Source organism: Neolamprologus multifasciatus, chromosome 1, assembly GCF_963576455.1.
Source record: "Neolamprologus multifasciatus chromosome 1, fNeoMul1.2, whole genome shotgun sequence".
Taxonomy (NCBI): Eukaryota; Metazoa; Chordata; class Actinopteri; order Cichliformes; family Cichlidae; genus Neolamprologus; species Neolamprologus multifasciatus.
The window spans coordinates 18,562,244-18,579,929 of NC_140439.1; the positions used below are offsets into that span (position 1 = coordinate 18,562,244).

Sequence of the window (17,686 nt, forward strand, 5' to 3'; positions counted from 1 at the left end):
CTTTGCAAACCCAAGCTGTGCTCCTTTTAGAGAAACACAAGCTTTCTGCTGACAACCCGTTCAAACAGCCATACTTGTGCTTTCTCTTTGTTTGGCACCACCTGACCTTTGGGTGAAGACCAACAAATTACCAAAACCAAAACCTGGAGATAATCAGCTAATTAAGGGTAGCCCCACCTGGCTGGTCATTCCTATGGAAGCAAGGTTAAGGTTGGACTTTATTTTTTCAGGGTTGCTTGTGAACATGAATGTACTATGTTGTCTTAAACAGTTTAAGAGCCAAGAAATGTTCCACTCTTGGGAGTTTCCCATTTGTGATGAACAAACAAACCAACAAACAAAACTTGCTTGCTTGTGTCACTTTCCAGGTCTTTAGCAAATTATTGACAACTCAACTTTGGTGTTAATTTTGGTTGCTCTGTGGCTCAAAATCACCAAAAACTTAGAGCCGATAAATCATATTCCATATAGTGCATTTTTCAAAATGCCATTCTAGTTGGAAAAATGTACACACCAATGGAATTTAAAAAAAAAAAAAATTAAAATATTAAATATTAACAAAATATTAAGTATCAAAAATACTCTCATACACGCAATCGCATTAGGTTGAAGTAATAAATAAGTTGAGATCCTGTTGTAATAAAATCGCTAATCAGGTTACCAGCTCTGTGCTGCATTTCTGTCTTTTTATGGCTTCAAAACGATCGATTACACAGGAACAAAGAATAGAAGCGAAAACGGGTTAAAAGATATTCAGTAAGTGCATTTCAAAGACACATTTACAAGAACCTAAAAGCTAGAAATTTTTAAAGTACTTTATTGCCATGCTCACTATACATTGTAATCTTCATCTTTAACGTTTTATTACTTTTTTATATATAATTTGCCCGCTAAACACTTTTCTTCGACTTCTTTATTAACACTGCATGCGACTTTCAGTTTAGTTGTAACACTCGGCGTTTGATCGGCTTTAAAATCACCTCCAATATTATATGTTTAACCGAAAGACAGCGTCCAGGTGACTGATTGATGGGTAACACAACACTAGAGATCGCCATTGAGCCACGATCCACGCGTGGTTCCGGGCGAACGTGAATAGTGAGTAAATGTGCCTTATCGACTGTATAGGCCTTTTGGCTGTAATGGCATTATTATAATAATTAAAACGCACAGACTGCTCATGACACTGCTACTAATGAAAAGCTTACTAGAGGCTCAACACGTGAGCGAGAGTAAAACGTATGGGCTACAACTTGGACACGTTATGCGTAAAAGGTATCAATATTCGCAGAGATTCTCACATGAATCCCACTGATTAGGCTATCGATCCGTAGTGAAACCACGGAGATGAGAGTGATCAGCACTTACTATTTAGATCAGTAATTCGTGTAATTTATTTATTTACTCCCTCTTCTGGGCTCTTTTTTTAAATCATCTCACATAGTAGCGACAGACTTCTGTAGCAGACTGTATGGTTACTAGAATCGATTGTCTGTCAGAATTACCTCTATTATTAAAAAGCTCGGAAAGGCTCCGGTTCACATGACAGTAGAAACCTCTCATTGTGCAGCTCGGAGTGAAAGAGAGGCTTTGACTCTGTGTGATGAGATGAAGACCTCAGATGAAATGGTCAGCAGCACCGAGGGCGCACGGATCCCTCGCCTCGCCTCTGAGTAGACGACCTCCTACCGACTTACTTCACGTCACCCCGCCCGTCTGCTTGCCGTCTCCTCCCCTAAAACCCTTCCTGCGACCAACCCTTTGAGCGACTCTGGGCTTAAAAAAATAGAGACTGAGAGAGAAAGTGAGAGAGATAGCGAGAGCGAGCCAAAACACATACTCCCAACATCACTTAGACTATCTTCTCCAGCACAACAAGGGGAGGAGGACGCACAAGTGGAGGCGCGTCCATGCGTGCCAACCGGCAGACGAACAAGACATTAAAGCGGGCAAAGGACCACAAATAAATTGGAATAAGACTGAACTCTTTGGAAAAGCGCACAGCTTTGCAAAAAAACCCAAACAAACAACACCCCCCAAAAAAGACAGTCTAGATGAGTGAATGGTAAGAAGAGTCATGCATCTCAACGGAGGAGCAGATAACAGCAAAGGTGAGCAAAAATATTTCAGCGGCCATCAGTGGATAATTTTAATCAGGCTCTCTGCATAGTTCAAAGCTCTCGCGTTGATTGCCAGATGCCCTTGAGTGTGCCATGTTGATGTCAAGTAATGATGCTGGGGGTCATTCCAACAAGCTAATGGTTACTGCTGTCATGGTTTTATTAGTGCCTGTTTGCCTTTCACCAAAACGCACTGAAAAGCTTCGCATGGTAGTGAGAAGGGGTGCTGCAATACACCCAAGGTGGCAATAGTGACTGTCTGTGAGCCAGCCACTTGAGCACTTGTTGTTCTCGATTTGGATCCAGTGTGCACGGTCGCGTCCTTGCACGGTCGTTCTTGCACGGGGTGACCTGAGCATACATGCACAAGGTCATTTTGATGAGCAGCCTGTCGTGTTTGTGCAGCTTCGAGGTGCGTGTGTTTGTATTGTTGTCTGTAACTGAGACGAATGCGTGCCCTCCGCTGTGGTCGGAGGGGGAGAATTAGAGAGCAGACGGTGTGTAACGACACAACGCTTCCTATCAAGATAAGTACCGATGGCTGTTGATGCATCTGCGAGAGCCGTGGTGGTGGTGTTGGTGGTGGGGGTATTTTTACTCTCAGTCTTGGAACCGAGGTCGAGGTCACTGACTAACACCTGATGCTGATGGAGATTTGCCTCTCAATGTCTGTCGACATGACGCAGCCCGTGTCTTACTGAGCACTGTAAAATAAACAGCAACTGGACTTGTGTCCACCACACCCACGCACTCAGCAAGTTAAATGTATTATAATGACTGGCATCAAGTATATGGCACTATGATCCACAGACTGATTATTCAAACTACTGCATGTTATAGTCAGTCCCCCATAAACATGAGATATCTGTAGTACAGTTGTGGGCAGAAGAAGTCTTAAAAAAAAACAAACCCCAAACTGAAATACTAAAGAGCAACACCACAGTGTAAGTGCTGAAAATCTTTCAACTTTTTATTTTCTCACATCTGAGCAGCATGCTGATAATGATGTGATACAGTTTGAATTGGAGTACAGTATTTCACATTTTTATTTGCAAGTGGTGAGCTTTACGGGAGGCTAATATCTTTGTTTTTACCAGCTGTAAAGCGTGCTCTTTGGTGAGGAGTTCCCCATGTGGAGAGGGGTGACCGGCACAGTGGCACACCGCATCGCCCCTCATCTGAAATGTCTTACGACCTCATTGCCAGATATGGTTTCACCAGGGACAAAAGATGAGTCACCATCTGCAACTGGAAGTGATTTCATGATTACATGACAGGCGTGTGTGCGTGCGCGTGTATATTCCTGTATTTCTCTGCTCGTGGGGACATAAATGTGCATACAGAGTCTCAATGTGTGGGCATGCTTTCCTTCTGGGGACGAAAGGAAAGCATGCCCACAGTGTAAATTACAATAATTTAGTTTGAAGATGCGCTTAAGGCTAGGCTTAGGTTAAGATGTGGTAATGGTTAGGGTTAGGGAGTTAGCAGCTATGTTAAGGGTTAGGGTAAGACTGTAGCAAAGGAAGTTAATGTTCTCGGGAGTGATGGAAGCGTGACTGCCTGTGTATTTGCACATGTGTGTGCTTGTGTGAGACAGAGAGAGTATGTGTGTCTGTGTTTGTGTCTGAAAGTGAGAGGGAATGTGTGAGAGAGAGTCGTGAAGCCAAAAGGTATTAATCAAAAGGTTAAGTGTAACAGCAGAACTCAGGCTAAAGCTCGGCTCCTTATATATTGAAAACACAGAAATAAATATTATAAATGTCACTGAATAACATCAGTGATGACGGAGACACTGCGTTCAATATAATAACAGCTTCTTTTTTTATTCTAACAGCAAAAATATTACATGTGGCATATTAAAGATGTCTGAAGTTCATGAAGTTAATGTTCTGTATGGCAGCTGAAGCAGATGGTGTTTTATGCTTATAGGCTGTTTACTGTGTCAAAATGAATCAGATCAATGGCTCAGACACATTACCCAAAAAAAATTATAGCCAAGCCTCCAGCTTTAATTGTCACATTGCATTACCTTAGATAGTCTAGACAACACAGAAACACGTTTTCCGGCAGACACAATCTATTTCAAGATGAATTTCAGCAAAAGGTTCAGTCAGCAAAGCGTTTGTAATTTGTCTTAAAAACAACAGTGAGTGTTCTTTCTGGAGCTCATACATTTTTAGCTTCACGGGGACAGCAATCTAAACTTCAGCCATCGTTAGCCCTCTTCTGCACCGTGGCGCGAATTGAGCAGAAGGGTGTCAGTCAAACTTTGAGTGTAGTTTACCGCCAGATTAATGTGTTTGTGTAGATTTTACTTGGAGATTGAATTGATATTTTCCCTGCTTGTTGGCTCTTAAGCCAACAAGCAGGGAATAACAGTACAGTTACAGTTATTTGTACAGTACAGTTATTTGATTTTATTTGATTTTAAACCAAATAACTGTACTTTGGTTTAAAATCATCCTCAATTTACACTTTCCAATGAAATAATACATTTGTAAAACACTGCATCAACAGGCTTCCTGAGTATACCTTTAGGTGTAGAATGCAATCACTTGGCCTTTTTGTCCAATTGGACATTAGTGCTAAAATGTGTTTTATGAGGCCACCCTGGCCTCTAACCTTATTCTAATCAAGTGAATGGTTTTGCCAAATGTAATGAAATCCCATCCATGGGTTCCTGCGGCATTGCTTTCACAAATAATGGGTCAGATGTGAGGTAACGCCTACCCTGACATTCATAAACCAAATTCAGATTTGTTCATGTTTGAATCTAAATGAATATTTGTGCAAAATTTTTAGAAATCCTCGCAAGATGTTCAAGTGATATTGTGCTCAGAGTCTGAAGCAGACAACCTCGTAATGCTCAGCGCTCACGGTGATGAGACTTTACTTGTTTATGTGACCAAGATTAGAAAACCCAAACTCATATTGACTTTACCATAAAAAAGCTGATCTGGCAAACAAATAATCAATAAATGCATTTGCTGATTGTTTTTTTCAATTATCTCCAAAAATACCAATTGTGGCCGCTCTTAAGTCACTTCAGCTTCATAATGACACGTTGGTGACAGGCCATATGAATACTTTCATATTTACTCATGATATCCATTCTTAGGTCAAATTTTCAATATCAGACTTCTTGTAAATGTGGAGTATTTGTGCTTCCCAGTGTTACTGTCATTTATTTTAACATAGGCTACTTTTTACATTTTTGTCTTAAATGAAAGAAACAAGCACACATAACATCCCATATACAGTAACTATATTATACTATTATAAATAACTATTTACCTTGACCCTGTGTATAAACGTTACAAAGTTTTAAAAAAAAGGTTTTCCAGACCATTTCAAATATTTTCTTTGTCCATGGAAATATTACTTTTTCCTAGTGGAAGTATTGAACTCATCCATCATACCCAGTGCATACGCTTGATTTTGTGAAGTAAAACAAGTGAACCAACACACTGCAATTACATCAAGATTTGATATAAGCTAGGATTTGAAGCTTTATTCATTCTAGTTATATCACCACTAAAGGAGACGCCATCTAAAAATATCCTTATTTGTGGTTATGTCAGTAAATGAGTTCAAATTTTGATGCTATAAAAGCAACAGCTCATTTTCCCAAATATTGATTAGGCTCACAGCAAAAATAAAATACATTACATGCAGTCTGCAGGATGTTATGTAATTCTTTCCATGCATAGAGTCACTTTTTTGTGTCTAGTTCCCCAGATGAGCATCTATTATGCAACTTAAAGAGGGGAGCATATCATTGATTTGCAACCCAGTATTATTTATTAACAGAAAAAAAAAAAAAAAGAAGGATGGAACAAGAAAAGGTATTGTTCCAGGGACTAAGAGCATGAATACGGCAGATTGAGTAGCTATTTATATAGAACCAACAAGCAATTTAACACAAGCAGTTACCAGGGACAGCACTGACAAGACAAAAATGTAAATGCCCAAGCAGAATAAAGACAAGACCACAAGTTTGTGGAGGGCTTGTAGAACATAATCAGAGACACCTTTTTAGTGTTGTAGTAATCAGTGGGTAGTTAGTTGTGGAATTCCTGCATTGTTGTTGCAAGTTCCCTTCACAACAGCCCAGGTGTAAATGTCAGGTCTTAAGTAAGCATCAGGGCAAAGTGCAAAAGAGACATCTTGTTAATCAAGCATGTGAGAACAGTCAGCAATAACCACTCAGTATTAGTAGCGTTGGGATTCAGTGGGAAATGTTTAATTAATATTATGGTTCAAAACTAATGGACTGGAATTATTATTAGTGGTATGAGACAAACTGTTAGGGAGACAGAACACTAATTAATAGAATTTGAAACAAATATATTTTTATTCCCTGTTTAATTGTGAGCCACAGTGTTGGGGAAACAAGCCACTTAGATTTACAGACTCAAGAGACCAGACGAAGAGGACATGAAAGAGGAAATATTGCTCTGTTCTACTTAGCTGCGCACATATTTTTAACCGAGGAGGAATATGATAGACTACCGCTTAAAAAATGATGACTGAATTAAAAAGTCAGGCAGGAGGGGCCAACAAAGAAATAGACACAGCGTGTCACTTAGAGGGACAGATCTAGGCGTGTCTCGAGCTAGCAGGCCCGGACAGATGAATTCTTTAGCCTCGGTAAACTGTCACATCGTCACCTCGTGGTGTGAGGTTTGAAATAAAGAGAGCAGCAGCAACAAGGCTTTTTGATGAAGGCATCAAAGTGAAACACGTCAGGTTTGCCAGTGCCTTTGTTTCAAATACAACTAGAATAAACAAAATGCCAAGTGATGTATCATTAACATATTTTTTTAAACCCAGAATTATTTATACTGGTGTTTTTATTGTGAGCATACCCATATTTATACCAGAAGTAGGCAGGTCTATAGAAAAGTTTTTAAATATATATAGAACTTATGTCATTTTCTTTATTGATATGGAAAAAAAATGTGTGCACAGACCCAATCATCTATCCAAATATACATTGTCTTAACCACTAATGCTTCTTAGGGTTGCAGGGAGACTGTTTCCTATCCCAGCTGTCATAAAGCATGGAGGTGGAGTACAACCTTCCAGTCCTACACCAGTCCATCACAGAGCTATAGGGGCAACCACACACTCACATCCACACCTACGGCCAACTTACAATCACCAGTTAACCTAACAAGCATGTCTTTGGTCTGTGGCAGGAAGCTGGATCACCCAGAGGAAACCTACACATGCACACTCATTCAAGCCCCACGCAGACAGGCTCCAAACTGATCAGGATGTTTAAACTAAGAACCTTGTTCCTGTGAGGTGACAGCACTAACCGCTGCACCACTGGTTTGTGGTTAGGCTCAACGTGTCTACGCACCTCACGAATACTTGTGGTGGAGAAGATTGTGGAATCTGGCTAAGGTGGCATCGAGGAAAGTAGTGCACCAATCTGCTGGCAGTGTGGGTTGAAAATCTTACTGGCAGATTTAGGGGGCTGGTGGAGGAGACAGAAATAGATAATTGGAGACACAGGCAGAGACGAAGGGAGAGAGGTAGTGTAGATTTAGAGAGAATGTCTGTGTTGTTCCTCCTAGTCGTGAGTACTTCTCAAGAAGAGGCAAGTGACAGGAAGAGACATATACTATGCCTTTTAATCAGTGAACTCATTGAAGCAACACTGATCTCCACACACTTTACACAGCAAAGCGGAGAAAGACAGTAGAAAGCAGAGAAAGACCCAAAAATCTAAAAGTGCTTCTTTTTAAATGCTGATTTATATTTACACATTAGCAGAGGAATGCTGTCGAGGCTCAGTAACAGAAACGGTGTATTTAAATATCTTATAATGCAGCTTCTTCAACTACATGTACTTTCTCGGAGTCTAAGCAGTTTGATGTATGAATAAATATGCACAAAATAAATGGTATGAATCAGCCTCGTGATACAGGAGGATGTTTCTGTGTGCAGAGTTAAGATGAGCAATAACTTCAAATTTAGCACTGACTAATAAATGTTGTAGAATCTTTACATGAGCACATCAGTATATATAAATATTTTTTGGCTAAATAATCATTATCAGTACTGTTTATATTATTTCCACTTTACTTATGTAAGTTAGGACTTTTTTAGTGTTATTTCTATCTTCAGTAATTTGCTTTTCTAGCCAAGATTTGCCAATTGGATGCATAAAAAGGCATAAGATGAGCTGTCAGCGGATGTGGGTTGGCATGGAGATCACATGTTATCAGCTCATCTTCTGGGACTGTTGCTGTACACAGATTTTGTGGCGTACATGAAATAACACTATGCTCAGTTTTGGGGTGAATCCCTCTGCGCTCTTTGTTTCTGACACGAGCTTCATAGGGAGACTGTGAGACTGTAACAAACTGCAACAGTTAATCCTTTTCTGTAAGACTTTTCTTGGCTGCATCACGCTGTCTCCATGATCTCCCCTCAGAAGTCTCGTGTGTGTGTTTGTACCTGTTTAGACATCTTTGTGAGGACCAGAAATTGGTGTGCTACTATACTTGTGAGGACCAACAGTCACTTGTGAGGACACACATGCTGGTCCTCATAAGTTTAATGAGACTCAAAATGTGGTTTTAATCTCAGGGTTACAATTGGGTTATGGCTAGGTTTACGGTAAGGCTTAGGCATTCATTTTTGATGGTTAGGGTTAGAGTAAGCAGCTAGGGGAAGCATTATGTAATTATAATGTAATGAGAACGTGTTTGTGTGTTTTATGTGTCTTTGTAGTTGTAGTTTCTCTATACAGCAATACGAATACAATAAAGATAAAAATGCTCACTTTCCTAGCACAGTCTATACCACATGGTATTAATGTTGTGCTATTTGATTCTACAAGCAAAAATGGAAACTATCTCCTTTTAATTATATCCAAATAAAATGAAATTGTTTTCATATGAGATTTAGGTTCAGCGCAATCACAACTTGCATTACATTACGATGAATTTTAAAAAGACGTTGGAGTGATGTAACTGTGGTTTGTTTTGATAGCATACATACAAAATGCACATATACAGAGGACATGGGTTTAGAATTTAATCCTCTTGCAGTTATGTTTCATTAAACACGCCTTTCCTGTTGCAACCTCTCTCGGAGACAGAGTTGCAGAAGTAATGAAAATAGTATTGACAACGTATGCTTGTTCACACCTGGCATTTGAATATATCTCTACATGCATTCAAGTGCTAACAATTCACCCATTTTCTTCCACTTATCTAATTCCGGGGGCTGGAGTCTATCACAGCTACCACAGGATGTGAGCCTGGGTACACTATGGACAGGTCTCCAGTCTGTCACAGGGCTAACACAGAGAGACAGACAGCCATTCACACTAAATATTCATACCTATGGGCAATTTAGAACCGCCAATTAACCAAATCCCATTAAATGAATGTCTTTGGACTGTGGGATAAACTCCACACAGGAAATCCCCCAGCCAGAAACGTAGATTCAAACCCAGGACTTTCTTGCTGTGAGGCACTGGTGCTGACCACTTGTTGCTTGTGGCAAAGAATGAGTTCAACTTTTGATCAAATCAAATTTTCCCTCCAATGTGAAATGTTTACTCTTTTTTGCAATCTCAAATGCCACAATCCTGCACATGTGCAGTTTTGCAAACTCATATCTGCTGAAGCCACATCGCTCAGTATACTAATGTACTGTCAGTCTGGAATCCACACCATACACTTAATTTGAGGCCTGCACCCTAACCTGGGATTCAACAGAAAGGCTGTATACTAACTTTAAAGTGTTTAGTTTTAAGTTGCAAATTTGACAAGCAGCCTTGAAAAATGAAGGCTGCGACAGAAATGGCTACTAGTACCTGCAGGCACCCAGCCCGATGCAGTACTATGCCGAAACGTGTTGTTGTTTTCACTACTGGGAGCTCTGTAGGTTCAGTAGTTTTCCACTACGAAATAGGAAACATTTGCATAGAAATTGCTAAAAGAATGCACCCACATGAGGCTTTGACTGCTCCTTAATATGGTCTGAGCTTCTGCAGGTAAACATCAGGTTTCTGTCTGCTGATGGCGTGACTGTGGTTAATGTTTGATACGTGGTTACAAGTGGACACAAAGGACTTGTAGTTTGGTAAAGTTTTTGGAATTAGGATAACTATTTCACTGTGTTTAGAGCATCTCCACTGCTAAAAGTAAGCATGTGGCAAAGGTCAGGGAACTCTTAACCTATGTTCACTTATAGCTGAAATGGGAAACAAATAGTTGTGTTAAAAACTGTGCATTCTTGATCCATCTATCAAACCTCACTTCTTTCCTATTGGCCTGCGCAAAGGGGTTATTTTGATGTAATAAGCTTATCTAAAAAAAGCAAATGAAAAAGATTTGTTTTTATTTTCCTTCTTTCTTCAATAATAACTACTGAGAGATTTATCAGTTTGCATGCCGTCATGCCATTTTGGTCACTTGCTGAAACGACTAATAGAGCTGTTTGTGTTTAGAGTGACTGTTTTTCTCTTGCAAAGAATGAAAGAAGACAGGTTGAGGGAGACCAAATTCGCAGAGGCCTTGATTTATACAGAGGCTTAGATTCTCAACCCAGCAGAGACCAGGTGCCCCAAATCAGTAGAAGTTGTTTGTGCTGTGACAGAGACGTGACCTGCAAATACTGTTGGTTGTTTTGCTGGAGTGCTGTAGGCATCATGGTTTTCTAACAGCTCACTGAACAGGAAGGTATCCTGGGTTGGGACATGTTTGTTGCAGGACCTATGATTAACATTTTAGTTTGACCACTGCTGTGCGAAACGGGCACAAAACCCACTGTGTGCAACAACAAATGGTGAAGTGGTGATTGCTTTATTTTAGTGGCTATGAAGAGCAGGACAGGTATTTGTTGGGACTGCTTTCCCAACCCACAGTGGCCTTGTGTGTCTCCGCAAGGCACTCAGGATGAGTTAGGCAGAAGGCTATTTGTGGTTTGTTTTCCTGTCCAGAATGGAGGCTTTAGAGAGGGAGCACTCTCACATCAATAGTAAACATGGTGTTCCCTGACTTTCCCTCTATTATTGAACAGGACACAAAATTAAATCTTTAAGGTGAGGCTTGATAGCTGGCGGGATGTTTGGATGGCTACATGGATGGATGCATGGATAGATGGATGGATGAATGGGTGGATGGAAATTGTCCAAGATACAAGATTTGTGCACCCCACCTAGTCGAAGAGAGGCGAACAGGATATTATAAGAAGAGATATCAGCAGTCTAGCCAGGAACAGATGGTGAGACAGAGCTACGCACAGACAGGATCTTCCTGCCAATACAGTACTGACAGGGAACAGTGTCAGTGTGCACATGCAAAGACACATATAAACACAGTCTTTGACTTGTCAAAGTCTCGATGAGGGAGCATCAATGAAGTCAAAGGCTGCATCGCTGTCACTGTCAAACCCCCGAGCCTTTCATTTCCTCTCTCCTCTTTGTTCAGTTTCCTCTGCTTTTCAGTTTTCTGATTGCTCCGTGCCTCTTCGTCTTCCTGTAACTCATTATCCATCCTGAAGAACGTGTTAGGATAATTTGTTAATGCTAACAAACACTGACACTTGCTTGATAAACTTTGCCTTTATTTTATCAGCTCTTGGTGTTCAGTTCCCAGCAAAAATCGTTTATGTTGGGCTGGTAAATTATTCATTTCAGGTATTAGAGAGTCAATATAATTAAATAAGCTAATGCAAAGAAGCTCTCAGGGACTATAAAATATGACATGACTGTGTAGTTCTCACTTAATTAGATTTATAATTCCTCTGATGCACATCAGACATGCGAGTGTTATCCTGGGGTAAATCTGGCGCCAGCTGGTGTATATGTAGCATGTGGAGCCCTGGGAGTCCTGGGAGCTTGTTGTCGTCAGGTGGTGTGGCCCGAGAGAGCTGCTGCAGCCCACCTTAACAGACACACACTGACCACAACCCTGGGCGTAGCACAGTCCCACAGATGGCTCTGTTTTTCATTTCTTCCAAACACTGACCATGTTCTTCTAAGACTAAGAATGTAATTATTTTTAAGGTTTTTCAGGGGAAGTGTACGTTATATGGTTGACAAGTATTGCTCAGATTAAACATCAACATTTTTCCTTCATGCAGCTGACTGGGCTGTCAAGTCTTCATTGGGGCAGCTGTTCTGGGAACTTTTTTGTCAAATAGAGTCTTATTTATTCCCCAGCATTGGAATCTTTTAAAAACAGGGTGAAATACAATCCATTAAAATGCTGAAGCATGCTTGATTAACAGTATTATCATTAACAGGAAACTGAGTGGAGCCATTATATGCATTTACACAGTTTCACTCTCTATTCTTTCTTATTTGATCTGATGTCAAGCTAGTTTTAATGGGTTAATACAATTTTACTCAATGTTTTGCAGATTAGGATACCAAAAAAGTGATGAGCTGCAACTATCAGGTTTTTTTCTTTTAAACAAACAAAACACAACAACAAATGATTTGTGATTTAGATTCATTGTCAGGAATTTTGGTTTTGACCAAACTACAATCCCAATGGTGAAGACATTCAATTTAGATTTTCTAGTAAACAGAGAAAAATCATATTTGATTAACTGGAATCAGGGAATAATTGATTATTGTAGCTAGCTTTGCTGCGTGGCTTTAGGGAGTTTAATACTGGCCTGTTGTGGGCTCTTGTGAGCTGACTCAGTGAGCTCCAGTTGGAAATAGAGCCAATTAACAACATCTGCATGGTTGAGAACAGTGCTAAGTGGTGCACGAGTGTGACCTTATCTTAAAAATTGACCAGTTTTCTATTCTTGTGTTATTTTCACACTAGTTTTAATTAAAATTGTCAGTATACAAAAAATGATTTTAGCATGCACACACTCATATCAGCAACATTCCCAGCATGCTCAGAAACTAGTCTTTCTAAGGTCTACTGCAGTCTGTAAATGTTGACTTACCAATGTGGAAAAGTCTCACAGTTTCACAGCGCATTGATGTGTCCAAAGACGGAAGACACATCTCAATCCTATTCCTAAAATGAGAACTCACTGTCTTGTTTGGAGTGTACTCGCACAACCCTACACCAAACATGCACTGCAGGTGGTGCTCCTGCAAAGAAACACAGTCCGCGGCACATCTGCTGAGTGAACAGGCCTTATGTGGGCTGTCTGTTTACTATGTAGTGCAGGCAGTGTTAGTTTTGTTGCTTTATAAGAAACATCAGTGACAAAAATGATTAAAATAGCTCCCAATAAATTTCCAGCAGTCAGGTATCTTTAATTAGCTTGTAGTTGGCACTTTAATAAAACTGTCATTTTACTGTCCCCTCTTTTATAATTCTGGGACGGAGCCTACCAGCTGAAGTGGATGAATACCGTAACAAAAAAACCCTCCCTTCCCTGTTTATTCAAACAGAAGCACAGTCTCTGACCTGACAATTCACACCCAGTGTAGTGAAGGTCTTATTTTGGAGAGCTTTTTCCCCCCTGTCAACCTCCAGCTGCCAGTTTCACTCTGCTCGGCTTGGATGAAGCTCGTGGTCATTGAGTTGCCGCCGTGTTGAGCAGCAGCTGAAGATATGCAGGAGCGTCTTCTCCTGAGGCAGCGAGGTGACTCAGCTTCGCTCCTGAAGAACAAACTATACATGCTGTTGCACATACAGTGACTTATTTTAAGAAATTTCTGAACAGAACAGTTTAGTTTGAGATGTACTCATACCACTGTTTTATTGTTGTTGTTTTTTTCATTTTCTCTGATTTTTTTCCTCCCTGATTTTACATCATGTTACTTTTTCCCCTTTGATGTACTTTGTGTAAATACAGCACGTTACTGTTAGCTACAAGTATGTATTCTGTCCACCCGTTACTGATCAGTAGTCAACTCACTCTCTGTTAAATTTAAAGTATAAATGCAAAAATAAAATTTAAAGTGCTTTTAAAAGCTTGGCAAGACCCGCACATCCTTGCAATACAAGTCGGCCATATTTTCCATTACAACTAGACGCCCACCACCTGCACTGATGCCTCTGCCACTGATGATTGTAATTGCCATATTCTTGTTATCAAATATCTATACAGTGTCCTCTCTCCAGGGAAATGAGATGGAGAAATATGAGTATGTGTGTTTGTTTTCAGGTTAGAATAATGGAGGGCCTCATCACTTTGTAAATGAGTGTTTGCTCATGCATATGCGTCTGTGTTTGCAGCAGTGTGTCACAACATCCACACCAATTTTTGTGTCTATGCCAAGCTGAGGTTCTCTTGCTCCTCTGCGCCTCCTTCAGCTTCGCTCTCTTCTGCTTTTAAGGAGTCGTTTTTATTTCCTTGTGTGTCTAAAACCATCATACATTTAAAATGATTAAATTATGGGGATGGAAAGAAGCCAAGAATGGAGAGGGAAGGACAGGAGGAGGGTGGAGAGCAACAATGGCACTCTGCTGAGGACTTTGGAGAGACAAGAGTTGGCAAAGTCGATATAATTTTAAGAGTAGGAAAAGATCCACTGAAGCAGTTTATTTATCTATTCATCTAGTGTAAGAAGCTATAAAAGGCAACAAAAGAAGAACGTGTAGTTTCACTAATTTGGATAATAACAAATGAAAAGCGATCTGTGAAGCTGCTTTTTCTTCCTCTTTTGGCTGGTCCCTGCTGGAGTTGCAGTGGATTATGTGCCTGCACCTCACCCTATCCCTAGCATTCTCTACTATCTACCTTTCCTCTTCCTTTGTTTTGAGGTAATAGACTAAAGACAAAATTGCTGCTAACCCTTGCCCTAACCAATTCAATTGGGAAATTTTATTGATGATCCACATATTTGATTTGGCAAAGATTTTATGCCAGAATCTGTTCCTAAAGCAACTCTCCCATTTATCTAGGCCTGGGGATTGCACTAGGAGTAGAGTGACTTGATTAAAAACACTGTGTGAAACTAGTACCACATATTATTCATTAGTAACAGAGGAATACAGCAAGAAACCAACGTTTCTTTTCGATACTGTAACCAGGCCCACAGGTGGCAGGTTTGGATTTAGTCACTCAACAGTCACTGCTACATTTTTCACTGACTTTAAATATAAAATATTTTTAAATTTTTTTCCAGATGAATGATTGATTGACTGATTGGTTAACTGAAGCCTTTATTTGTCACTTGCATTTGCCTGCAGTGAATTATAACCTTTTCAGCTAGATGGATAGAATTATACCCAAGTAGAAGAGAACAGTACATGAAAGTGAATAATGATAAAGTCACAGTCCATAACACTGCTACTGTTGTCCCCACAATGTAGATAATTTCTACTAAAATATTAAAGATTTTTATTTAATTCAACTATATGCTGATGATACACTGATTTATCTCCACTGCTTCCAAAGACTGAGACATGTTACAATATGATCAAATGACTCATCTCTCAAGACAAATGTTACCAAAGCTACCAATCGTCTAATTACTTTATTGAAGTATCTTGATTTCTGGATTCCGGATCTAATCATTGCTTTATACCTTATGGTACAGCACAGGGTATTAGAGGTACCAAAAAAGGATTGTTTCTGTTTTGAAGAAGTGCTTACAGTCAATGAGCTTTTTCTGGAACAGCATCTAAATAATAGATTTTACTGCCAGTTCATATCAGAGAAATCAATACTTACCCTTCCTCCACCGATCAGTTGAAGCTGATATGTGAACATTAGAATACTATCAGCTGACTGACCTTTTCTTCTTCCTTTTGTTTTGTCCTGCATTGATTTCTGCTTTGGAAATGCACTTACATTGTTTGGTGGGGGTGCTCATTTGGGTTTGGCCAATATCTATCATGTGTGTAGACGTATGTGATGTCTATGATCATTTATCCATCCATCCATCTTTTGCCATTCATTCAGGTCCACAGAGACACTCAGAATTCCCTCTCCACACCTACCACCTTCAGCTCTTCCAGTGGACACCAAGGTTTTCCCGAGCCTGTTGAGAGACACGGTCTCGTCAATATATCCTGGGTCTGCCCTGGGGCCTCCTCCTGGGTGGACATATCCAAAACACCCCACCCAGGAGATGCCCATGAGGCATCCTAGTCAGATGCCCAAACCACTTTAACTGACTGTCTATCAGCTCTATCATGAGCTGAGGTCCTCACCCTATCTCTAAAGCTGAACCTAGACAAAATTCAGAGGACTGATAAATTAATTTACTTTAATGTTCGGTTGCTGTTGTAAGAACTGGCCAGGGACATTTGGCACTACCTCTTTTGATCAATGAGCACAGTCCCTGTCAAATAAACAAATAAATTAAAAAGTAGTGCAGTGAGATGATGCTATCATTTGGCGCTGATAATGCTGAAAATTGGTGATGATTAGCAGGCAAAATATTCAGTATTTCAGTGTGACATTATGGACTTGTTGCTAAAGTTCACCTGGAGCTGATAATATTTTTTATTACATCTACATTTGGTCATTAAGGATAATTTTAAAAAGTGAAAGTGGTCATAGTGTCAGAGTTATCTAGTGAGGGATGTCAGCATCTGCACCAAATGTCAAGGACCGTCCTCGGAGAGCTGCCAAAGTCTTTCACTCAAAACCACAAAAATCATGTTTTGAGGAAATGTTTGGGTTTCATAAAATGAACTAGTGAGATTCATTGATTGAAGACACTGAATGTTGTTAAAGAAAAAGAATTAAAGAAAAACAAACATCATCCATACGACCTGAGTATTAGAGAAGAAATGAGAAGAACACGAATTCATGGGGAAGTGAAGCGAAATGGACATAAAAGTTCTGAGATTTCTTGTCGAGTTTCGTGGTTGTTTACTTGGTTACATCGATTGGTGGTTGAGTTGCAGGAGAGAAGACAACACACCTCAGTACTGGGATAGCAGTGTTCATTTATAAATAAATTATTTGAAACGTTTTCAAGGAACTACCGCAAAAGAATGTAGCTTATTTCCAAGATGGTTAAACAGGGAAATTAAAAAGATTAAAGGTGCAGCTGAGGTTTTGTGTGAAGTGAAGCTGTGTTAGATCTCACCCCTAACATGGGTAATAAAAAAAACAACCCAAAAAACAAAGTAGCAAACTGCTTATCCAAACTAAAATAAACCTTCATGTGGCTGTCTAACTCTTTGTATCTCACTATCTGTATGTATGCTAGAAGATTTGTTGTATCTTCTCCTTGTGAAGCTGTCCTAGATTCCTGTGGCGCTGTGGCCCAGACTCATGAAACAGCGGTGTGCTGCACGGATCACAGGAGCACATGCTGGACACACGCAGGCAGAGATAAATACCGCAAGGGGGAAAAATTAAATAAACAAAAACAAAGAAGACAATGTGACAGAGATGTGTGCGCACAGGCTTGTGTTGTGCTTTGGTATATGTTAGAAATGGATAGGAGGGGATAAAGAAGATAAACAAAGATGGACATAAGGTAAAGAAGCAAAATGAGCTGGTGTTTGTTTTCTGTACCTTCTTTCCCTCTCATGTACAGCTGGTAGATGGATGCAGCAGCCATGTGGCAGGGTTATGTATTTTTTAAGGCTTTAGGCTGAGTGAAAGCAAAAAACAGGAATCTGTGAATACTGGCGGGCTTTGAAACAAAATGA

General features: G+C 40.0%; 1 protein-coding gene across 4 annotated transcripts in view; it reads left to right on the top strand.

Moving 5' to 3' along the window:
* Positions 1 to 1,246: 1,246 nt before the first annotated feature.
* The window catches only part of syt7b (synaptotagmin VIIb), a 122,575-nt gene continuing 106,135 nt past the window's right edge, over positions 1,247 to 17,686 (top strand). Inside the window, exon 1 of one of the 4 annotated variants that reach the window (XM_085169244.1) lies at positions 1,247 to 2,111. In XM_085169244.1, the coding sequence (XP_085025370.1) occupies positions 2,063 to 2,111 (49 nt within the window). In that variant the 5' untranslated portion in view covers positions 1,247 to 2,062. The remainder of the gene's footprint in view (positions 2,112 to 17,686) is intronic. The other 3 variants (XM_085169093.1, XM_085169176.1, XM_085169308.1) reach the window with 3 other exon arrangements.